This window comes from Balaenoptera ricei, chromosome 8 (assembly GCF_028023285.1).
Source record: "Balaenoptera ricei isolate mBalRic1 chromosome 8, mBalRic1.hap2, whole genome shotgun sequence".
Lineage (NCBI taxonomy): Eukaryota > Metazoa > Chordata > Mammalia > Artiodactyla > Balaenopteridae > Balaenoptera > Balaenoptera ricei.
In genome coordinates this window covers 109,119,211-109,141,146 of record NC_082646.1, presented here as the reverse complement: position 1 = coordinate 109,141,146, position 21,936 = coordinate 109,119,211, and the positions used below count along the sequence as shown (strand labels likewise).

The following is a 21,936-nucleotide window of genomic DNA, read 5'->3' as shown; positions in this document are numbered from 1 at the left end:
CCGAGCCCAGCACCTCCTCGTCCACGACGCCAGTCTCCCATCGCTTGTGCGGGCGGCAGCGGAGGGTTCACTTCCCGTGGGGTGTCTCTGAGGCCGGAGTTGAGGTAAACGGGGCCGGCACTGACCGTACCTCCTGCCTAGGTTTGCTGTGAGGTCAGATGAGTGAGTGAAAACATTTTGCCAGCTCAATAGAGCTGTTAGGAATTCGTCCTCATTCTCTAAGCGTTTAAGAAATAAAACCCGTCTGGTCGAAGTCCTCCTAAAATCCATCAACTTGACAGATCAGTGCTGTGTCTGGATTGCCGTCGTCTTGGTCTGCTCGGGCTGCCAGAAAAAGCTACCTGGGTTTATTCTTCATAGTTCTGGAGGCTGGAGGTCCAAGGGCAGGGTGCCAACATGGCCACGTTCTGGTGACGGCCCCTTCCTGGCTTGTAGATGCTGTCTTCTGCCTGTGTCCTCACGTGGCGGAGAGGGAGACAGAAACGGAGAGAGAGGGCAGGCTCTCTGGGGTCTCCTCTTATAGGGATACTGACCCCATTAGGGCTCCACCCTCGTGGCTTCACCTAAATCCATCACCTCCCGAAGGCCCCATCTCCAAATAACATCGCACTGGTGGTGAGGGCTTCAACCTCTGAATTTTGGGAGGACACAGTCCAGTTCATAGCAGTCATATGTACAGGATCGCAAATTAGTGAATATAGATTGGGCCTCACAAGGTGACAATGGTTAGATCATAATTGTGGAGATTATACAAGATGGTGGATGGATTACCAACAAACCCATTTTCCCCAAAATGTAAAAATGACTGAATTACTTTTTACTTTAATGTGGCCCCATGTCCTTTGGAAGTAGCTTTTCTTTTTTCCTTTCTCTTTTCTTCTCGCCAACTTTAGAATCATGTCCCTGCCTGATGAGTTTGTCCCGCTAAGCCTCTCCATCCATTTTGGTAAAATGAGTGTATTTAAAAGAGCTCTGTTTTATTGAGCAATGTTCCTCTGAGATCCTGTCCCCACAGCCCGTTTCTGAACAAGGGGTGACCTAGAATCACCTGAGAGTGTTTCCAGACCACACCTGGTGCCCCTCCCGACACGTCGACCTAGAAGTTCCATCTGTAGAAGCTCCTTCAGAGACTTGGGTACGGGGCTCCTTCCCGCCCTTCACCCCAGCCGACGGGAACTCTTAAGCTGTAATTTCCTGCTTAAGGGAAGAGGACTAAGGAATGGATTTGAATTGAGACCAAAAGGTGGATTTTGAAGGCAGAATGGCTCTAGATCCCACTTAGTTATTAGGAGTAACTAAAGGTGGAACGTAGGAGTGTCAAAGAGGTGAAGACAAGAAGACAAACATTAAATGACAGAGAGGACTGGGGATTAGAGCAGAAAACAGAAACCTTGAGCGCCCTATGCTAGGGTGCACTTTGGCACGGACCCCGCACCCCGTGGGGGACCCCGCAGGCCAGTTTCATGGGCAGAGGGCCCTTTGAACCATTTTCTTTCCCTGGGCACTCTCGACCGAAAAGCAGATCGACCGTCGCCAGAATGGATGGAATTGTTGTGACCTTTGATAAGATGCCAAGGGTGAGACTCATATGAGTTTTAAAATAAATAGAAGCAATAAAATATCGATACTGTTCTATTTTTAGAACCAGTGACCTAAATTCAACTTGAATTTTAAATCTCGTCAATATAGTGTGATGTTTGCCAGCATGGATCCTGAAGTTTACAGATCTGTTTCTTCGTATTTAAAGTGGGGACAGTGGTAATAAAAACAATTGGTGAAAATAATAATGATGATGATGTGCAATCAGGGTTGCTGTGGGAGTGGGTGAAACGGCTCATGTGAAAGGACTGCTGATGCCTGGCACGTGGTCCACACTCAGTAACCGGCTGGTGTGTTGCCATCTGTTTCAGGGCGCCGAGGCCATGGTTCTGGAGAGCGTTATGTTTGCCATCCTCGCAGAGAGGTCACTGGGGCCAAAGCTCTTTGGCATCTTCCCCCAAGGCCGCCTGGAGCAGTTTATCCCGGTAAGATGTGCGGAAGGCTGGTCAGGTGATGGGAGCCACAGCGAGAAGACGGAGTCTGCCTCGTCACCGTCACTGCAGGAGCCCGAGGCGCTGTGGTCCGAAATAGTAAATGTGGCCTGTGTTATCACAGAAGTAAAGAAAAACAAAATTTCTCTTGAATTTACATCAAAACCTCTGTCTTTCCTGCAAAGATACATTCATCCATTGAGAAACATGCAGGCAGACCTTGTTTAACTGAGCTTCGCAGATGCTGGGTTTTTACAAATAGAAGGTCTGTGGTGGCCCTGCATTGTCAGACAATGGTTAGCATTTCTGAGCAATAAGATATTTTTTAATTAAGGTATGTACATTGTTTTTTGAGACATGTTATTGCCACTTAATAGTGCAGTATAGTGTAAACATTACTCTTGGACACGCTGGGAAACCAAAAAATTCACGTGACTCGCTTTGTTGCAGTCGCTTTACTGTGCTGGTCTGGGACCGAACCCCCAGAATCTTCGAGGAGGCCTGTTTGTGAAACCTAACAACTTCCGGGCCTTGGTTATAGAACTCGCTGCAGGACGTGGCCCTGCCCCGCACTGTGCCACGTGTCTGAGTTTGCCCTGCGGGCGCCACCACTGTTCTTTCCCTTGTCTCCCACTGCCCCCCCTCACTTTAGGGTCTCCCCTGCCCTCATGTGCCCGTCAGGTTCCTTCACGTGTCAAGGCCTTGCTCAGATCCTCTGCAGGGGTCAGGACTTTTCCCTTCCCTGCTGTGCTGAGCCATTGTTAGTGTTGCCCTAGCATCCGCCAGCGCGCCTCGTTTAGAGTTCTGTGTGCTTAGCCCCCCCCCGCCCCGTGCCCCGTGCCCCGAGCCCCGAGCCCCGAAGAGGGCTTTGAGCCGCAAGAGTTCCCTGTAAAGCTGAGTGTGGGGCAACTCTGGGCCTGGTGACCGGCTCGTTTGGGTGGAGATGCCGAGCCTTGCTGGCCTGTGTTCCCGCTCATGGAAGGGCTCCCCTTCTTGAGCTGTGTGAGCTCCCTAAGGGCTAGGGGCTGCCGCCTTCATGTCTTGCCTCATGTGATGTCTTGGCACGAGAGGCCTCGGTGTGCAGGGCCGCCCGGTACAGTCGTGCAGGTGGTGCAGAGCATGAGGACACCTGGCTGACACGGTGCTCTGCTCGCCAGGCCTGCGTCCAGCGGGGGCTGGAGGGGGCGGGGTGCCCTCTTTTCATTCACATGTGGTGCCGTGTGTGCCGGCTGCCAGCCTGAGGTGTGTCGGAAGGAATGGTTGTACCTCCCTGTATGGAAGAGTCCTTTCAGTCTCTTCCCTGGCGCCTGGCTGTAGGTTTGTTTTTTTTTTTTTTTTTTAATATAAATTTATTTATTTATTTTTGGCTGCGTTGGCTCTTTGTTGCTGTGCACGGGCTTTCTCTAGTCACAGTGAGCAGGGGCTACTCTTTGTAGCAGTGCATGGACTTCTCATTGCGGTGGCTTCTCTTGTTGCGGAGCATGGGCTCTAGGCGCATGGGCTTCAGTAGTTGTGACACACGGGCTCAGCAGTTGTGGCTCACGGGCTCAGCAGTTGTGGCTCACGGGCTCGAGAGTGCAGGCTCAGTAGTTGTGGCACACGGGCTTAGTTGCTCCGCGGCATGTGGGATCTTCCTGGACCAGGGCTCCAACCCGTGTCTCCTGCATTGGCAGGCAGATTCTTAACCACTGCGCCACCAGGGAAATCCCTGTAGTTTATTTATAGTTTTATTTATAGTTTTCCCATTAAAGACAGTAACATCTGTCTAGCATGAGAATCAAATGAGATAGCAAAGTATTAGAAAGAATTTTAGAAATACAAAACATTTCGTATGGTTATAAATGCTAACGTGGATCCATCTTAAAAAACATAACGTTGATAAAACCAAATTGCAGAAGACTACAAATGGTATCATACCATTCGTATAAAGCCCAATAAAAAGCAGGATACAAATTGTTTAATAAATACACATGTGATAAAACTTCTCTTTTTAGAAAAGGTAGAGGACCAGTGAACACAACTTAGAATAATGGAAATGTCTCAAGGAGAAACAAAGCTTGAGATCAGGGCACGTAGGTGGTTATGTCTGTGGAATAGTTACTGTTCTGGTTTTTTGGTTTTTTGGTTTTTTTGTAATTTATTTTTTTTTAACTTTTTTTTTTAATCTTTATTAAATTCGTTACAATATTGCTTCTGTTTTATGTTTTGGTTTTTTGGCCCCCTATCTCTCCCACCAGGATCAAACCCACACCCCTTGCATTGGAAGGTGAAGTTTTAACCATTGGACCCCCAGGGAAGTCCTTGTTCTCCTTTTAAAGTTCTGTACTCGTGTACACATTTACTACATAACATAGTAAAGATTTTTTTTTATTTTAAAATGCTAGGTTGAACCATATGAAACTGCCAGCGTTCAAGTGTTTCTGCCCGCCAGAAACAGCGATTCCATTTGGCTCAGCCTGATAGCGTATGTTATTTCCAGGTTTACCCTTGATCGCTGAATGGGGTGAGATGAAGTCCCATCTCACCTGTTCCCATGGCTGTCTTCCAGCGGACACATGAGAGCAGTGACCTCTGAGAATGGTAGTCAGTCTTATATTTCTTTGTGCTGGGAAAAGAACTTGGATTCCAAGATTTGTTCACCTTTGAGCATGTTAGCTTTAAATTATCCCCGTTGCCAAACCAGTTACAGGCATTTTTTAACAGAGCCGAATGAAGGCTGCGCCAGCCGCCTCGAGGAATCCTTGGTGTTCCACCACTAGACGTCGAGTCCCCTGTCCTTGTCGCGACTTGATAACTTGGGAGATTCTGGGGTTGAGGGGACGATTGAGCCTGATGCTCTCAGGGAGCTCTCAGCTCCAATCACAAGGCACCTGCCATCTTTTGAGACTTCCCTGGCTGGGTGCTGGCCCGGGGCCTTGGCCTGCAGCGTCTGCTTTAGTTCAGAGCGCCCTGTCGGGGACTTGATGTCCTGGTTCCCATTATACAGAATCCGGAAAACAAGGCACAGAGGTATAAAAGTACACCCTTGGCCACGTAGCGTTGAAATGAGCGTTAAACCCAGAATTTGAGCTGGGGTTTCTCTAACTTGGGGACACTCACTCTTAACTCCTGTGCTGTATGGCTTCGGATTCTCAGAAGAATCTCTCCTTGGGTTTCGGTAGGGAAGTGGTTGGTTTGGAAAAGATAAGAGGTGCTCCCGTGGGTAGCCGTGAAAGTGCAGCCAGGACGAGTGTGACCTCAGGCTGCACTTGCAGGAGACGGAGGAAGCCCCCCGCCACACGTGTCCCTGGTCGGCTTCGCCCCGAGAGCCTGCTCCGGGCCAGGCGGGGCGCCGGGCTGCCCCGCAGGCAGGAGTGCGAAACCCTCGCCCCGAGTGCCTGGCGCCCCTTCTGCTGGGAGGCTGCTCTGAGCACCGCACCGCCTGCCCTGTGTCTGAGAGGAGGGCCGCGCCAGTGGGGGAGCTGGACGCGGGCCACGGCATAAACCGCTGACGACCCGGCGCTTTGAGCCTAGGGAGGAGGCCCCCGCAGTGTGGGGTAGAGTTAACGGGAGGGCAGGACCATAGGAGCGTGAGAAGGACTTTGTCACAGCGAAATGGACCTTTGTGGCTGGCCTGCCCCTCCCTGAGAAGTGCTGTCTGCAGGGCACAGTGCCCATTCTGGAGGAATTTTGTGCCCTGGATGAGACTTAGATGCCCTACAGAGACGCTTCTAGCTCTAGGGTTGTGTGATCTCATGCTTCAGGGTTACCTGGATGAATGCCATTTTCTAACTCCCCTTTTTAATTCCAGAGCCGGCGATTAGACACTGAAGAATTAAGTTTGCCAGATATTTCCGCAGAAATAGCTGAGAAAATGGCCAGATTTCATGGTATGAAAATGCCATTCAATAAGGAACCAAAATGGCTTTTTGGAACAATGGAAAAGTAAGTGATCAGCCACTGGGCTCTCACCTAGCTTCCCGCCGGTGGCTCCCAGAGGCTCCGGAGCAGCTCTTGCTTGCCGTGCGGGTCAGAGGCCTTCCCTGGACCGCCGGCGCACAGGCTGTCCGCTGGTGATGATTGTCTCATGAATAAATTGTTCTTGCGAGTAAAAATCAATTCCTGAACCAGGAAGGAAGACTGTTTGCAGAAATGCTCCTGAACAGGCTGGATGGGCAGAAAACCCACATCCTCGAGTGTGCTGAGCCCCGGCTCTTTCCCTCCTCTCCGTCTGGGGTCAGGGGCCCTGCGGGTTTTGCATGGTTACATTGAACTAGAGCCCCAAAGGCAAGCTAGGTGAATTGAGCACTGATCCTTTGTTCCCCTCTTTTGCAAGATACCTGAATCAAGTGCTGAGAATTAAATTTACCGGGGAATCCAAAGTTAAGCAGCTCCACAAATTCCTCAGTTACAACCTGCCTTTGGAACTAGAAAACCTGAGGTGAGTGTTTGCTTCCATTTCCTAACTTAGTAAGTACATCTGTCCAGAAATGTAAATGTTCTTAGTCACCACACCTGCTTTCAATGAACGTTAGGAAGCATCACCTCAGGCTTGGTGTTTTACATTGGTTTTGTGGGATGAGTTTAAACATTAATTCTGTCATCTGGAATTACAGTTTTATATGAGTGTCTTCACGGAGGAAGTAAAATTCCAGAATTCTAGTCCTGGTCAGTGACTAGGGCGGTAGGTTTTTTCTGAAACAAAAACAAAAAACAAGAACCATGGGGGCAGGCCAGCGAGTGTCAGCAGATGAGGGGAACAGATCAGCCCAAGCTAGCGGGGGATGGAGTAAGAAGCTTGACGCTGGCTTCTGAGTAGAGGCTACGCTGGTGTGTCCAGGGTGCAGCGGGCACGCAGGCTTCCAGCCTTCATCTGTCACCCGAGTGTCAGCATTTCCACCTTTAACTACTCACATATTTGAGTGTCTGCTGAGCCAGCATCAGGATTGGCTCTGAGGAGATGTGACCAAGACAGTCTGCAAGGAGCTTCTCTTTTGTTAGGAGAGAGAGAAAATAAGTAAATAAAAAAATGTCAGGTTGTGATGAGAGCTATGAAGGAAAGCAGAGGTCAAAACAGACTGACACAGAGGGCTCTGCCTGGGGTCCGAGGTCAGACGGCTCCGAGGAGGGCCCCCCGGAGTGGGGAGAGCGTGTGCAGAGGTCCTGCCACGGGAGGGAGCTGAAAGGGTGAGAAGTAACAGCAAAACCTTCCTTTTCCAGATCATTACTTGAATCCACTCCATCTCCAGTCGTGTTTTGTCACAATGACTGTCAGGAAGGTGAGAATTGCTACCTGTTACGCTGAAGATGGGCTCGTGTGTCTGCTGAGAAGATTCCCTCCAGTGTGTGTGATAAATGCCAGGTGCCCATGAACAGAGGGTTAGGTGCATGGAATTATGGCACAGCCATGCACGAAGTGTTGTGTGACTATTAAAAAGAGTGAGGTCGAGTTTTATACAAACCAACAGAAAAATCTCCAGGATACATCAAGAGGAGAAAAAGCAAGTTTTAGAAAAACGTGTAGGGTATCATCCCATTTCTGTAAGAAAAAATGTGAGACTATCCACTAAACCGAGAGCTGGGATAAACGAAGTCACATATTTGTTCAGTATTTAACTCCTTTCGGTAAACATGTCAATTGACTTTGTCAGTCTGAAAGGCATTAAAGAGTAAGATGGCCCCCTCGACCAGTCCGGGGGCCTTTGCCTTCTGCACCCTGCAGCCCACGACACTGGCCAGAGCCCCCTTCTCTCTCAGCATTGGCTCACATGCTTCTAATGACTTTGGGTTTCTCTGCTTTAAAAAATTGCACTCCCATGTACCCCTTACTGTAACCAGACTCTACCCAGTGTTATTTCAAACATAACAGTTTCGTCAGAGGCCCCGTCCGGCCGGGCACCTCCCCCCGATACTGCCGTGGCGCCTGGCTTTGCCTTGCTGTCCTCATCCTGCCCAGCACAGCTGGCTGAGGTCCACCCTCGGGCCCTTTCCAGGCTCTACGGCTTGTTTTTGATTTTGAGAACAGTCCCTGGTGAAGACTTGTCATCAGTGAGACGTTAGTTTGAGCCAGAATACCTGTTACTAATTAGCTGATGATTGCTGGGCAAGTCAGGTCAAGCAGGGTGTGGCCAAGTCAGCCGCAGCCTCGTGTGTGTAGCGGGTGATGGTGAACGGCCCAGACGTCACCGACGGGCTGAGGGAGGCCCCCGCCGGCGACAACAACGCGGGGAGAGTGTGGAGGGGGCGGGAGCTGGACACTGGGTCTGGCCCCGGTTCTCCTATTAATGGCTCCCGGAAACGGACGATGTGTGCCGAAAGGCCTTGAACCTGGCTCACCAGATCCCGCCCGCCAGCCCCGCCGTGAGAGATGCAGCACGTTGGGTAGAGCGCGGGGCTCTCCGAGCATGTGCCGGGGGAGCCAGTCTGGCAGCCAAGCCCCTTCTGCCCAGAATTCAGCCTTAGGGGAAGTATGGTCATGGGAGCGCTGGCTGTGCTCTCCTCCTTGGGGGCAAAGCAGTGGGGCCTGTGTGGACACCAGGACCCAGCTTCCCAGCTGGGGGCCACAGCCCGCCCGCCTCGGGGCTGCTGGGGGTGCCAGAGCTCCAGGGTACCGAGCAGACCTTTCCTTTCCTGCCCCCGTGTGGAAATGCAGGGGAGCCCAGGGCCACGCTGCTCTTGGGCTGCTGGCAACAGGGCTCTCGGGCCAGGCCTCCCAGGTCAGTGCTGCTCCTGGCACCCTGTCCCCTGTCCCGTGACTCAGGGCCACGTCAGCTCGCCGCGTGGTCAGGATGCCCTGACAGGCTCAGAACCACCCTGGGCCCTGCGGTTGGAGACCTGCGCCTTCAATGACAGAACATGCCCAGAGCAAAGGTCATGTCATCCAAACCTTTTTGCAGGTAATATCTTGTTGCTGGAAGGCAGGGAGACTTCTGAAAACCAGAAACTGATGCTCATCGACTTTGAATACAGCAGTTACAACTACAGGTAAAGTCAAATGCTTTTATTTCAGGATTCTCTTAGTATTTTAATATGTGTGCGAAACGAAGGAGAAAGTAGGTCACGGTACCATCCTGAGTTGGAAGTTTCGTCCCTGGAGGCCAGCACTTTCTGTCCCAGCGGCCGCGATGGCCGCGTGGGGCGGCACAGCCCGTTCTCAGCTGCGTCAGTGGGGAGCAGGGGCCAGGTCCTCAGAATCCAGAACTTGGCCTTCCGTTGGCTTCACCAAAGCACTGACCGCAGGACGGCACTCCTGAGCAGTTGCTCAGACAGCGGGCCAGGGTGCTTTGGTCTGTCCTGTCACTGAAGCAGTCATGCTTTCGGGACCCTGGGGTCCGGGGTGGGGGGGCTCTCAGCGGGGCTGCTGCCTCATTTTCTGTGCCTCTCGCTCTTTTTCAGGGGATTCGACATTGGGAATCATTTCTGTGAATGGATGTACGATTATAACTATGAAAAGTACCCTTTTTTCAGAGCAAACATCCTGAAGTATCCCACCAGGAAGCAACAGGTAGGAGACTCGTGCTTGTATTCAGTACACTTGCTGAGAAGTAAATCACATACCTCAGTTTTACCCAGTCAGAGATGATTACAGCTTCGCTTTTAAAGATGCCCTTTTAAAACCATGGAGTTGGTTAAGCAGGTCCTTTTGCTTTAAAATGTTATTTTGTGTCAAGATAGAGACTCAGTATTTGAGTCCAGCCTTTTCAAATCCCTGTGCCAGAGGTAACCTGCATCCAGTCAGAGAGGAGCACAGCCTCCTGTGTAACTCCTTCCAGTGTTTCCCCAAAGCCCAGCCCCCGTCCTGCTCTGTGGCCTTCTTCCGGGGATCCCTGACTTCCCTCTGTTCGCTGCACTCTGTGCAGGCGGAAGTAGTCTTGTGGGCACCGTGGTTCGGTAGCTGTGGCCGAGTTCCCAGTCCCCTTTCCTGTCCTGGGTTGTGGGAGTCCAGTGACTGGAGAGTCAGTCCTGTGGGAATCTCTCCCCAGGAAGCCCTCTGTTCCATTCTTCAGCCTCTGCCGAAGCCTTGGGTTGAGGGTAAGTACGTAGTGATGCAGAAGCTAGCAGGCTGGGGAGAGGGGCACTGCGCCCACCTCTGCCAGCCTTGCAGGGCAGCAGCTCCGCCCGCGCTGGGCGGCCCTGCTGCCCGACATCCCTTCTCCCGGGATCCCCGCCTGGTCAGAACATTTCCCAGGGGCTGGGGGTGAGGACAGGGATGCAGTCAGTTGCTGCAGTAGCTCACTCAGGAGATGTTTCTCAAGCACCTGCCTGAGTTGGGCATGGGGAGAGTCTCCAGCAGGTGGCCACGCTCAAGGGCAGCCGTTCAAATACAGACTTGCCGTGTGGCCAGACCTGGGCTGCTCTCTTCTGGCCTCATTTTCAGGCTGACCTGATGACCTTGAGTGTGTCCAGAGCAGAGTGACCAGGACGGTTTTGGACCTCGAGTTCAAGCTGTGTGGGTAGGAAGGGTGGGAGAACGTGGGGCTCTTGACCCCAGGGAGGGGAACACACAGCAGGCTTCAGGTTCCTGCCATGCTGAAAAGAAATTAGACTTTTATAAACACTGGGCAGGCAGCTCCAGAGATGAGAACTCTCAAACCAGTAAGGGGAGATTTTCAGTAAGAAGACACATTTCATTTTAGTGGAAGGCAGAGCTGTGTAACCCCCGACACTGCACAGCAGTGGAAATGTAAAGAAGCTCCATTCCTGTTTTCTGAGAGGTTTTAAAATCACATACAGGTGTTGGTTTCTATCAGATAACCTGTCTGTATCTACTGAGGTAATCTCATGCTTTTCTGTCTTTAATCCATTGAAGTGTTTTAAAATGTTAAACGATACTGAAATTCCTGAAATAAACTATTTGAACGAGTTAACGTTCTTTTGTAATGCTCTGTTGGATCCAGTTAGGCAATTTTTTATTTTAGGAGTTTTACATCTATGCATATATGTGAAACAGGGCTTTAATGTTCACTTAAAAAATTATTCATACCTGCTTTTGGAATAAAAATTATACTAGTCTTACAAAATGAGTTGAGTGTCCCTTTTTATTTTCTGGAACAAATTTATCTAAGATGGTGTTGTTTGAAAGTTTGGTAGACTTTGCCCATAAAACCATCTGGGCCTAGAACTTTTGGGGGAGGGAAAGTCATTAATTACCACTTTCTTAGGGTTTCAGTCTCTTCAAATTTTCTATCTTCATTTGCCACCTTCAGCGTTTAGTGTCTCCAAGAAATTAAACCATCTAGGGTGGTAGTTCAAGCATGGGTTTTAAAAACTAATGGGCCTGGATTTGAATCCCAGATCTGCCACTGCTGGTTGTAACGTACTGACTATTTCTGTGCTTCAGTTTTCTCATCTGCAAAAATTGTTTTGTTGTCGTGGGGAGTGTGCCTGTTACACAGAATTTAATAGGTATCAGCAGTCATCTTTTTTGTGCCAGGTTTACTTCAGAATCTACGGCCCCCTGCCTAGGACAGTGCTTGATCTTGAATGATGCTTTCTGGTGGAGGAGGGGGCGTAGTGTAAGAAAGCCAATTTTAGAGCAGGAAGATGGAAGAGGCGACACAGGGAAAGGGTGGGGGGTGCCTTCCAGCCAGGTAACCAGGTAGCAAGGGTTCTTACAGGGAAGAAAGACTGACGGCTGTTTTCTTCTTTACAAAAGCAAACAAGCCGAAGTTGGCTGTGTTCTGTTGCCTTTTGATATGGTATGAAATAGTGAAGAATAAGGGCTCTCATAAATCCTAATTCATATGTAGACTCAACGTGCAACCTGGTAGAACCTTAGGGTAAACTGTGTCTTCTCCAAACCAGAATCAGACGCTGCCAGTTTATGGACATAAGTGTGGAAATCATCACAGCATCTTAGGGGTGGAAGGCCCCTTCACAGCTCCTGGTCCGGCGCCTGCCCTGAGTGAGGCAGCATCTGCTGACGAACGTCAGGGTGCCGTGGTGCCTCGTGCCGGCGCCGCGTGGAGCGCCAGCCAGGCTGGGGAGGTGTGGAGTAGGCTGATGCTGTTTTGCGGTCAGTGGAAGACAGGAGTGTGAGTTAGAAGAAACAGCTCTACCTAAATTACTTTCTGCAGAAGCAGTGGTCTTGCCGACAGTACGGCATCGAGTCCATTAGTTCTCTGACTGTAACCCGGTGATCCCAGCCGGGTGGGTGAGCTCCCTGGACCACGCCCCTGGGCAGAGCAGGGTGGCGGGCTTCGCTGACGTCCGGAAGGGTCACGCTTGACGTGTGCGCTTCGTGACAGCGTTGACATCATCTGTTTTTTAACCATCATTGATCCTAATGTCATTGCTTTTTTTTTAAGCTCCATTTCATTTCCAATTACTTGGCTGCATTCCAAAATGAATTTGAAAACCTCAGTAATGAAGAAAAGTCCGTTATAGAAGAAGAAATGTTGCTTGAAGTCAATAGGTAAATTTTTTCCTTTGTCGGTTTGTAACGATAGCTTCCCTCTTTATATAGTGCGTACTTGGGATGGCTCCTTGCAAACAGGAGTATTTTAGGAGCTCCCTCACAGCCATACATCTCGAGGTCTTGTACGTTGTCAGAAACAGAACGTTTGGTTCTCGTCCACGTGGCTGGGTGTGCTCGGATCCCCCAGATGTCAGCACACGGCCAGTGAGGAGAGCAGGGCCTGTGCACCAGGTCAGGGCGCGTGCGTGGCGTTCCGAGCCATCATCCCCGCCGCGGACTCTACTGCACAGCCGCTGCCACCAGGGCCTGCTCACTCTTCTCACTCGTGCTCCTGGAGAGCTGGGTGCCACCGAGTAACGTGGTTCTCCTAGAAAATAATTAAAAATCTGTTTCCTCAACAGCTGTCAAAGCAGGGCTGAGAAAGCTCCAGATTCCGCAAAGGTCTAGACCACTGTGTACTCACACTCACTCGTCTCTTTGGTCAGGAGGCCTGAGTTATTCCTAATCTTTGGGGTCTTCCATGAGATTATTAGTTAACAGTGATGGTTTGAGTGACCGTGGCCCTCCTCCCTCAGCACAGAGCCCCTCCTCGGTGTCCTCGGAACTGTCCCCAGCCCTCTCATTGCGCTGAGGCCACCCTGGCGGCCCCTCGGCTCCGCCTGCAAAAGAGAGCTTCCCTCCCCGGTTCTCGATCGGATGGAAATAGGAAAGCAGAGGTGGAGGAGACCCAGACAGAAAGGGTAGCACCAGGGGATCTAGTGGGTCAGGGATGAAGAGAAGCAGAGTCAGGTCTGGTGAGGGCACCGAAGCCCTCGTTGCTGAATTAGAGCTTTATATTCATTGTTTTGAGAAGAACTTGGATTCGCAGTGAAGAGGAGCATGGCACAGCCTAGAGGTGGGGGCCTGGGCCACACCCTCCTCCTGATTCACTTCCGGGGGAGAGGGGGATGGGGAATGGCAGCAGGTTGTGCGGAGGCCCGCGCTTTCCTCCACCTATTGCTGGTGGGGCAGGGGCCGCCGAGGCTGTGCGCTCACGCGCGTGGCAGAGGGTTTCTCTCCCTGTGTGACCCACGCTTCACCAGCAGTGGCCACTGAGGCCTCCGGGTGGGTCCTGCGAGTGTTGTCCGTGTGCCAGGGACAGGGAGTCGGGGTGTTCACACCTGCAAGGTCACTGGCCAGCGGTGGGGAGAGGATGGCTGTGGGCTCCCGCTGTTCTCTTGCTGTGGAGTATCGTCCCACTGGGTTGGCCAAGGCAGACAGTTTGCACCCAGATGAGTTAGAACGTCCATCTGGCAGGAAATGACGTCATCGGTCCTCCAGCTGGTCCCACACATCTCATGTGCATTTCCTGCTTTTGTAATTACAGGTTTGCCCTTGCGTCCCATTTCTTCTGGGGACTTTGGTCCATCGTACAGGCCAAGATTTCATCCATTGAATTTGGGTACATGGTATGTTTTGGGGGTGGTTTTTCTCTTCTGCTCCCAGGAAAGAAATGCTTCCGTGTACGTGAATGCTCGGCAGTAAATGCCTGTTCCTTCCAGGGGGTTACCTGTTCCCCTCCGAGTACCTGAACCAGGTGACCAGCACCAGGACAGCGGGCTCCCCCCGGGGAAGCTGAGGGAGAAAGGAAGGCTGCATAATTGAAGCCGCTTTTGCTGATGCTGTGTCTGCCTGTGGAAGTTGCCCTCACTCCCAGGGCCAGCAGGTCCCGCCTCCCCTGCTTCAGAGAAGTGCTCTGTGGTCCTGTGGTTCTGATGGGGGATGTTAGAAATCCAGACCCTTGAGGTCCAGCCCCGACCTCAGTCCCCTGTGACACAAGGGACACTGAGTGAAGGGGGGGGTACCTACCGTACCTTCTTTTATTTGCCTGTTATCACCCCATCCTCTGGCCTACAGCACCCAACTTAAGAGTTGGAAGCTGGTGCTGATTGAGTTAGACCCCCTTTTGTGCAGCAAGTTTGTACCAAACCAGGCTGTCTTTTTATTCTAACCTAAGCGCTGTCCTTGGCATTTTACTTTGCTTCATAGTGAGTGGTGGGGGGTGTCCTGGGGCAGGGGTGCACACAGGTGTAGCGAGCACCCTGCTTTGGGACAGGTGGTGGGAAAGGACTGGTGCATTTTGTCCTCCTCGGTCCTCAGTGAGGATGGTTTCTGCTTCTAGGCAGAAGGTTTGGTAATGCACAGATGCTCTTAGGCAAAAGAAGGGGAAATTTGGATTTTTAAAGCAGATTTGGAGTCATGGTTAGATGTTACTGTAAGACAAAGTGGACTTCAGAGAAGGAGAACCACTGAAGGTAGAGAAGGGCGTTGCATCCTAGTGAAGGCAATCACTTCATCTGCAGGACATAGAGAGACCCTCAGTGTGTGTGCCCCTGAATTCTTCAAAAGACACAGAGCAGGGACTTCCTTGGCGGTCCAGTGGTTAAGACGGCACGCTTCCACTGCAGCGGGCATGGGTTCCATCCCTGGTCAGAGAACTAAGATCCCACATGCCACACAGCACAGCCAAAACAAAACAGACCGAAACAAAAGACATAGAGCAAAAAGTGACAAACCTGAAAGGAAAGAGGGGCATATTCACCAAGTAGATTACACACCTCTAGGTAGCGGGTGGACCCAGGAAACCCTGCCACAGGTAGGGTGGACACCTGAACGTCACCCCAGCCAGCTCTACCTGATGAACACGTGTGGAGCCCAAACAGCTGCAGGACAGACATCCTTTTCAGAGAATGTGGAGTCTTCGTCAGGATAGGCCACAGGCTGGGCTGTGAAACAGGCCTCAAATTTACTGCAGAGTAAGTTCTCTGACCACGGTGCAATTTAATTGGAAATCATTAACCAGCAACCACAAAAATATCTGGAGAATTCTCAATTATTTGGAAATTAAACTGTATACTTCTAAATAAACCCTGGATCAAATGAGAAATTACAAGGACAATTAGAAAATATTTGGAATTATAATAAAAACACAACATACCAGAATTTGTGGGATGCAGCTAAAGCAGCATTTGGAAACTTATGGCTTTGCAGCTTAAATGTCTTGGATACAAAGAAAGTTCTCAAGCCAGTGATATAAGCTGCTACCTTGAGAAGCTAGAAAGAGGAAAACCAATTAAGCCCAAAGTAGATAGAAGTAGAATGAAGGTAAGAGCAGAAATCATTGAAATGTAAAATGGACAAAAAATAGAGAAAATTAATGATACCACAAAAGTATTTATAAACCTCTGGCTGTACTAAGCAAGAAAGAAAAGAGAAGACAAACATTACCAAAACAAAGAGAGGCCATCACTACAGACTCTATAGATGTTCAAATAGAAGACGATGATGAACAACTCTGTCTGCAGATTTGACAACCTGCCTGAAATGTGCCAATTTCTTGGACGATACAGATGACCAAAACTGACGTAAGAAATGGCCATATAGTTATTAAATAAGTTGAACTCATAATCAGGAACCTATAGAGTTGGGACTTCCCTGGTGGCGCAGTGGTTAAGAATCCGCCTGCCAATGCAGGGGACACAGGTTCGAGCCCTGGTCCGGGAAGATCCCACATGCCACGGAGCAACTAAGCCCGTGTGCCGCAACAACTTAGCCTGCACTCAAGAGCTCTCGAGCCACAACTACTGAAGCCCGCTCACCTAGAGCCCGTGCTCCGCAACAAGAGAAGCCACTGCGATGAGAAGCCACCGCGATGAGAAGCCCGCGCACTGCAATGAAGAGTAGCCCCCACTCGCCGCAACTAGAGAAAGCCCACGCACAGCAGCGAAGACCCAATGCAGCCAGAAATAATTAATTAAAAAAAAAAACATAAATGCTACTAGCCTCCTTAGCCACGCATTCAAGGCTACATATACACCCTCATAAAAAAAAAAAAAAAAAAAAATGAAACCTATAGAGTAAACTTCAGGTCCTGGTGAATATCATCAAATATTTAAGGAAGAAATAATAACAGCCCTACAGACTTGTAGCAAATAAAGGGGGAGGGATCACTTCTCAACTCATTCAATGAGGCTAGCATGACCCTGACACCAAAACTAGACAAGGACATTTCAAGAAAACTGCAGATCAATGCTTTTCATGAACATTACCCAAAAACCATTATCAAAATACTGGCAAAAAGTAAATCCAACATATGTAAAAGGATAATATTTTATGACCAAGTGGCATTTATCCCTGGAATGCAAGGTTAACGTCAACATTTGGAAAACCTATTAGTGTAATTCACCGTATTAACAGAGTAAAGGAGAAAAATCATACAATCATCTTAGTGAATGCAGGAAAAACATTTGATAGAATTCAACACCTGTTCATGATAGAAAGTCTCAGCAAACTGGTAATAGAGGAGAACTTCCTGAACCAGGTAAAGGGCATATATACAGCTCTTATACGGCTGCCGTGGTAATCGATGGTAAAGGACTGAATGCTCCTCCCACCTCTGCCCCAAATATAGAGCAACAAGGCAAGGGTGTTAGTGTTCAGTTCTCCTCACAGGCTGCTGGGGTGCCTAGCCAGCATAGGAAGGCAAGAAAAAAAAATAAAATGCAAAAGTACCAGAAAGGAAGAAGAAAAACTGCCTTTATTTTTATAGGTGACATGATCATGCACATGAGAAAATACAGAGGAATCAATAGAAAAGCTATTTAAACTACTGAGTGAGTTTATCAGGGTCGTAGGATACAAGGTCAATATGCAAAACCCAGTTGCATTTCTACGTGCTAGAAGCAACTGTAAATGAAAAAATTTTAATTGTGTTTACGATGGCATAAAAAACTTGAAATACTTAGGGATAAAATTTTTCAAATATGTGTATGATCTGTACACTGACAACTATAAAACATTGCTAAAAGAACCTAAATAAAGAGAGATACCACATCTGTGGATTTAGAAGACCTAATCTTAAGACGTCCATTCTCCCCCAAACTATCTGTCGTCTCCGTGACCCCAGCAAAATCCCCACAGGCTTTTGGTAGAAATTGACAAGCTGATCCTAAAACTTATGTGAAAATGCAAAGGCCCTGGAATAACTAAAACACTAAAACTAACTAGAACCACGTTGGAAGACTTAAGCTACCTAATTTCAAGACTTAGTAAGCACAATAATTAAGACCATGTGGTGTTGGTAGTAAGATAGACATAAATCAGATGGAACAGACTAGAGTTCCCAGAAATAGACTCCTACACATATAGGTAACTGGTATTCCACAGGAAGGCCAAGGTAATGCATTGAGGAAAGGATTAGATTTTCCAAAAATGATGCGGGAACAACTGAATAAGCCATATGGAAAAAAATAATGAACTTTGAACTTGCGCTCTACACAAAAATTGACTTGAAACAGATAATAGACCTGAATGTAAAAGCTAAAACGGGAGAGAAGCTTCGTAACTGTGGCAAAGATTTCTTAGGTCACATAAAGCACTAACCCTCAAAGAAAAAAAATACAGTAAATTGGACTTAATCAAAATTTAAAACTTTTGTTCTTTAAAAGACACCATTAAGAAAATGAAAAGCCCAGCCACAGACTGGGAGAAAATAAGGCAAATTTATATCTGACAAAGGACTTGTATTTAGAATATATAAAGAACTCATAACTCAGCAAGAAACCAAACAACCTACTTTATAAGTGGACAAAAGATTTGAACACTACACGGAAGATAAACAAATGGCCAGTAAGCATCTTTTCATCTGCTTGATATAAAGTCATAAAAGAAATGCAAGTTAAAGCCCCAGTGAGATGCTTTGCACACCCATGACAATGGCTAGAACTTAAACTCACAATACCAAATGTTGGCAAGACTGTGGAGCAGCTGACCTCATATACATTGCTGGTGGGAATGTAAAAGGGTGAGACCAGTGTGGAAAACAGTTGGACAGCCTCTTAAAAAGTCAAACATACACTTACCTTACCGGGACCTCCCTGGTGGCACAGTGGTTAACAATCCGCCTGCCAACGCAGGGGACACGGGTTCGATCCCTGGTCCAGGAAGATCCCACGTGCCGTGGAGCAGCTAAGCCTGTGCACCACAACTATTGAGCCCATGTGCCACAGCTACTGAAGCCCACACACCTAGAGCCCGTGCTCCACAACAAGAGAAGCCACTGCAATGAGAAGCCTGCGTACCGCAATGAAGAGTAGCCCCCACTCGCTGCAAGTAGAGAGAGCCCGTGCGCAGCAGCGAAGACCCAAAGCAGCCCCCAAAATAAATAAATAAATAAATAAATTTAAATCGACTATACTTCAATAAAATGAAAAGTTAAAACAAAACAAAAAAAAAAACGTACACTTACCATACAACCCAGCAGTCCCTCTCTTTGGTGTTGATCCAAGAGAAATGAAAGCCTATTTCCACGCCAAGACTTGTATTCAAGTGCTCACAGCAGCTTTATTTTCAGTAACCCCAAACTGGAAACAACCTACATGCCCATCAGCAGATGAACGGGTGAACACACTGTGTTGGAGCCGTATCACGGAAAACTGCTCAGCCACGAACACTGCCGCCCACGGCAGCGTGGATGTGTCTTAGACACAAGCCAGACACCAGAGGGGACGTAGCGGATGCTTACATTCACGTGGAAGCTTTCTGTCGCGATCTGGTGGGCTTGACTGCAGAGACCCAGGAGAACTTTGAGGGTGATTGTGGTGTTGGTGTTGAGCTAGGTGTGTGCATTAGCGAACACCGCACATTTTAAATGAGTTAATTTTTGTGGTATATAAATTATACCTCCACGTTAATTTTTTTTGAACTGATGTTGTAATCCTGGCAGTTAGCACTGCAGACTTTTCGATTTGGAGTGGTCCTTAAGAGACTGTGTTCCGCACACCGGTGGGCAGACAGGGAGGGGAAGGGACCCAGGGGCCCGGTGGCTGGCCAGGTTTTCTCACTTCCCTCCTGGTGTCCTTTTAGTAATCGTGCTGCAGCAAACAGGTGGCACCTACCGTCTGTCTACACTTGCTAACGCCCCAGGGACCTTGGGCTTTGACAGAGAAGCCTCTGTTGTGTCCGTCAGTCCGCGTCTGTAGCGTTCAAGGTGAATGAGTCGGTGAACCGTGCTGCACCAGATAACATAGACAGAAGTCCCGTCTCCCGTCTGGGATGGCAGGGCCGGGCCGGCGCAGCTGATCGAGCGGGGGACGTTGAGGGTAAAGGGAAGCCGGTGAACGGGGCTGCTGCCAGCGGGAGAGGACCGTCCTGAGAGCAGCGTGGCTCCTGGATGGCCTGCAGCACGCGGAGCTGCTCTGCTCTGTGCCGGGGGGCGTGTGGGACCCTCGGTGAGGCCCCTCTTCCTTCTGTCTCCTAGGAGTATGCCCAAGCCAGGTTCGATGCCTATTTCGACCAGAAGAGGAAGCTTGGGGTGTGACTGGGGAGGCCCGCCTGCGCTGCGTCCCTGGACTGCGCGGGGGCGGCCAAGCCCGAGGGTCCCTCTGTGCTCCGACTACTGTACCTGCAGCAAGAAGGCTCGGACGTCTCGCTGCCGAACACATGTGTATGATACGAAAGACTGTATTAAAATTGAGGAACATTTATTTCATATCTTGTTTACAATTTCACTAGGACTCTGACATGAGATCAGGAAGCAGAATTATAGTACACTAGTGCAATAGTGCAACATCTCAGACCCCCTTAACCTAGAGAAAGCATTTTCTACTTCAGTCAGGTGGGGCAAACAGCACGAGTAAGCAGTGTCACTGCAGGTGCCTTTTTGGTTAATGTTGATCTTTAAAGGATGTTAATGACCACGCTGGTGAACAGCGCTGATCGGGCTTTGTGTGGGTGACGGGTGTGTAGGGCGGCGAGTGGGCTGCGACACTGCCGATGCCCGCGGCCTGACCGGGTCCTGGGAGACGCAGACCGCCCCCGAGGTGCGGGGTGCACAGAGGCGGGGACGACTGGCTGCTCGCTGACTGCTGCCTGTCCTCCGTGTTCTCCTCTGCAGGTGAATCTCAGATGAATCTCACCCTCACTGGATGCAGCCCCGCCATGCCCTCTAACTGAAAGTGCTTTATTAACCCCGGCTCTGGGGCAGGCAGTGGGCCGTGGCCACAGAGGGCCAGCAGGCGGCACGGGGACATGTGAACACACATGCCCCCCGCCCCCGCCCAATCCGCGTTCCTGGCAGGGAGCGGACTGCTTTGTCCCGCACTCTGCAGCCTTTTCCCCTCCACCTCTGCTCAGCCTGGAGCTGGGCTCCTGTGACAGGGCCGCTGCCCGCCCCCAGGCATGGTCGTGCCCCAGGGAAGCCTCCTGCCGCCCCGGTGCTGGGGCCTCGGTGTGCTGGGTGCGGGAGGGAAACCTTGCCCTCACTGCTCCCCGGTGTACCTCATGTGGTCGTTCTGGTGGGAAACCGCAGCCCGTGTGTGGAGTATGGGGGCGGGGATAGAGTATAGCTGTGAAATCCGTATGTATTAAAAGTCCTTTGGGATAAATCTTTTTTTTTTCACTCTGAACTTTTATTTGAATTGTTTTTTGTGCATACATTCCTGCTACCACAAAGACTGTACTATACAAACAATAAAAAAGGTAAAAGCCCATCCTCTGCTGTCACCCTCGGATGCATCCCTAGTCTCGGGGAGGTCTACGGTGCGTCCACCCGGCTCCGGAGGCAAAGCCCTTGGGCAGGAGGGAGGGGGGAGCACTGGGCTGTCCAGGAGGGAGACTTTCCACTGCCCGGCCTTCTGGACACCGAAAGTTTTAGCCAGGTGAGTGTGTTATGATATCCAAGCAATAAAACTGAGTCCTAGGGACTTTGCTATGGTGCAGTGGTTAAGAATCCGCCTGCCAATGCAGGGCACACGGGTTCGAGCCCTGGTCCGGGAAGATCCCACATGCCGCGGAGCAACTAAGCCCATGCGCCACAACTACTGAGCCTGCGCTCTAGAGCCCGCGAGCCACAACTGCTGAAGCCCGTGCACCTAGAGCCTGTGCTCCGCAACAAGAGAAGCCACCGCAATGAGAAGCCCGCGCACCACAACAAAGAGTAGCCCCCGCTCACCGCAACTAGAGAAAGCCCGCGCGCAGTAACGGAGACCCAGTGCAGCCAAAAATAAATTAATAATTTAAAAAAAAAAAAAAAACAACTGAGCCCTAGATGCTGCTGCCCTGTGTGTGAGATCGTAGAACACAGCTCCCAGCTCCTGCCTGTGCCCACGGGGCCCGACCGGCCTTGCCAGCCCCCTGCCCCCAGCCTCTCTCGTCCCTAAGACACCAGGCGCTCTCGCACTTTCCTCTGCCAGGCGGCTTTGGGGTCAGGCTCCCTCACATCCCCTCGCTGGCTGTCACTTTCATTCTCTGTATGTGGAATTTCTGGGATACCCATCTGTTCACTCAGCCATCCTCCTGGATTAGACCAAACGCTCGCTGGAGCAGGCCTGTCCCCAGTGCAGGTGACCTCCACGCCCCAGGGGCGCCCCCTCCAGGGCTTCTGCGCACGCTGGTTCCGCAGCATCCAGCCCTCCAGCCAGGCTGCCAGCTGCCCACGTGTCAAAGCCAGGGCAGGGCCAGCTAGCGTCTCCC

General features: G+C 50.2%; 1 protein-coding gene across 5 annotated transcripts in view; it reads left to right on the top strand.

Annotated features, from left to right (window-relative positions):
* The window catches only part of CHKA (choline kinase alpha), a 62,708-nt gene extending 41,754 nt beyond the window's left edge, over window positions 1-20,954 (top strand). For 4 of the 5 annotated variants that reach the window (XM_059932241.1, XM_059932238.1, XM_059932242.1 and 1 more), the window contains 9 exons: window positions 1,911-2,024; window positions 5,821-5,954; window positions 6,346-6,450; window positions 7,230-7,288; window positions 8,906-8,993; window positions 9,405-9,513; window positions 12,317-12,423; window positions 13,793-13,874; window positions 19,724-20,954. In XM_059932241.1, coding sequence (XP_059788224.1) covers window positions 1,911-2,024; window positions 5,821-5,954; window positions 6,346-6,450; window positions 7,230-7,288; window positions 8,906-8,993; window positions 9,405-9,513; window positions 12,317-12,423; window positions 13,793-13,874; window positions 19,724-19,783 — 858 coding nt within the window. In that variant the 3' untranslated portion in view covers window positions 19,784-20,954. The remainder of the gene's footprint in view (window positions 1-1,910; window positions 2,025-5,820; window positions 5,955-6,345; window positions 6,451-7,229; window positions 7,289-8,905; window positions 8,994-9,404; window positions 9,514-12,316; window positions 12,424-13,792; window positions 13,875-19,723) is intronic. The other variant, XM_059932239.1, reaches the window with a different exon arrangement.
* Window positions 20,955-21,936: the final 982 nt, after the last annotated feature.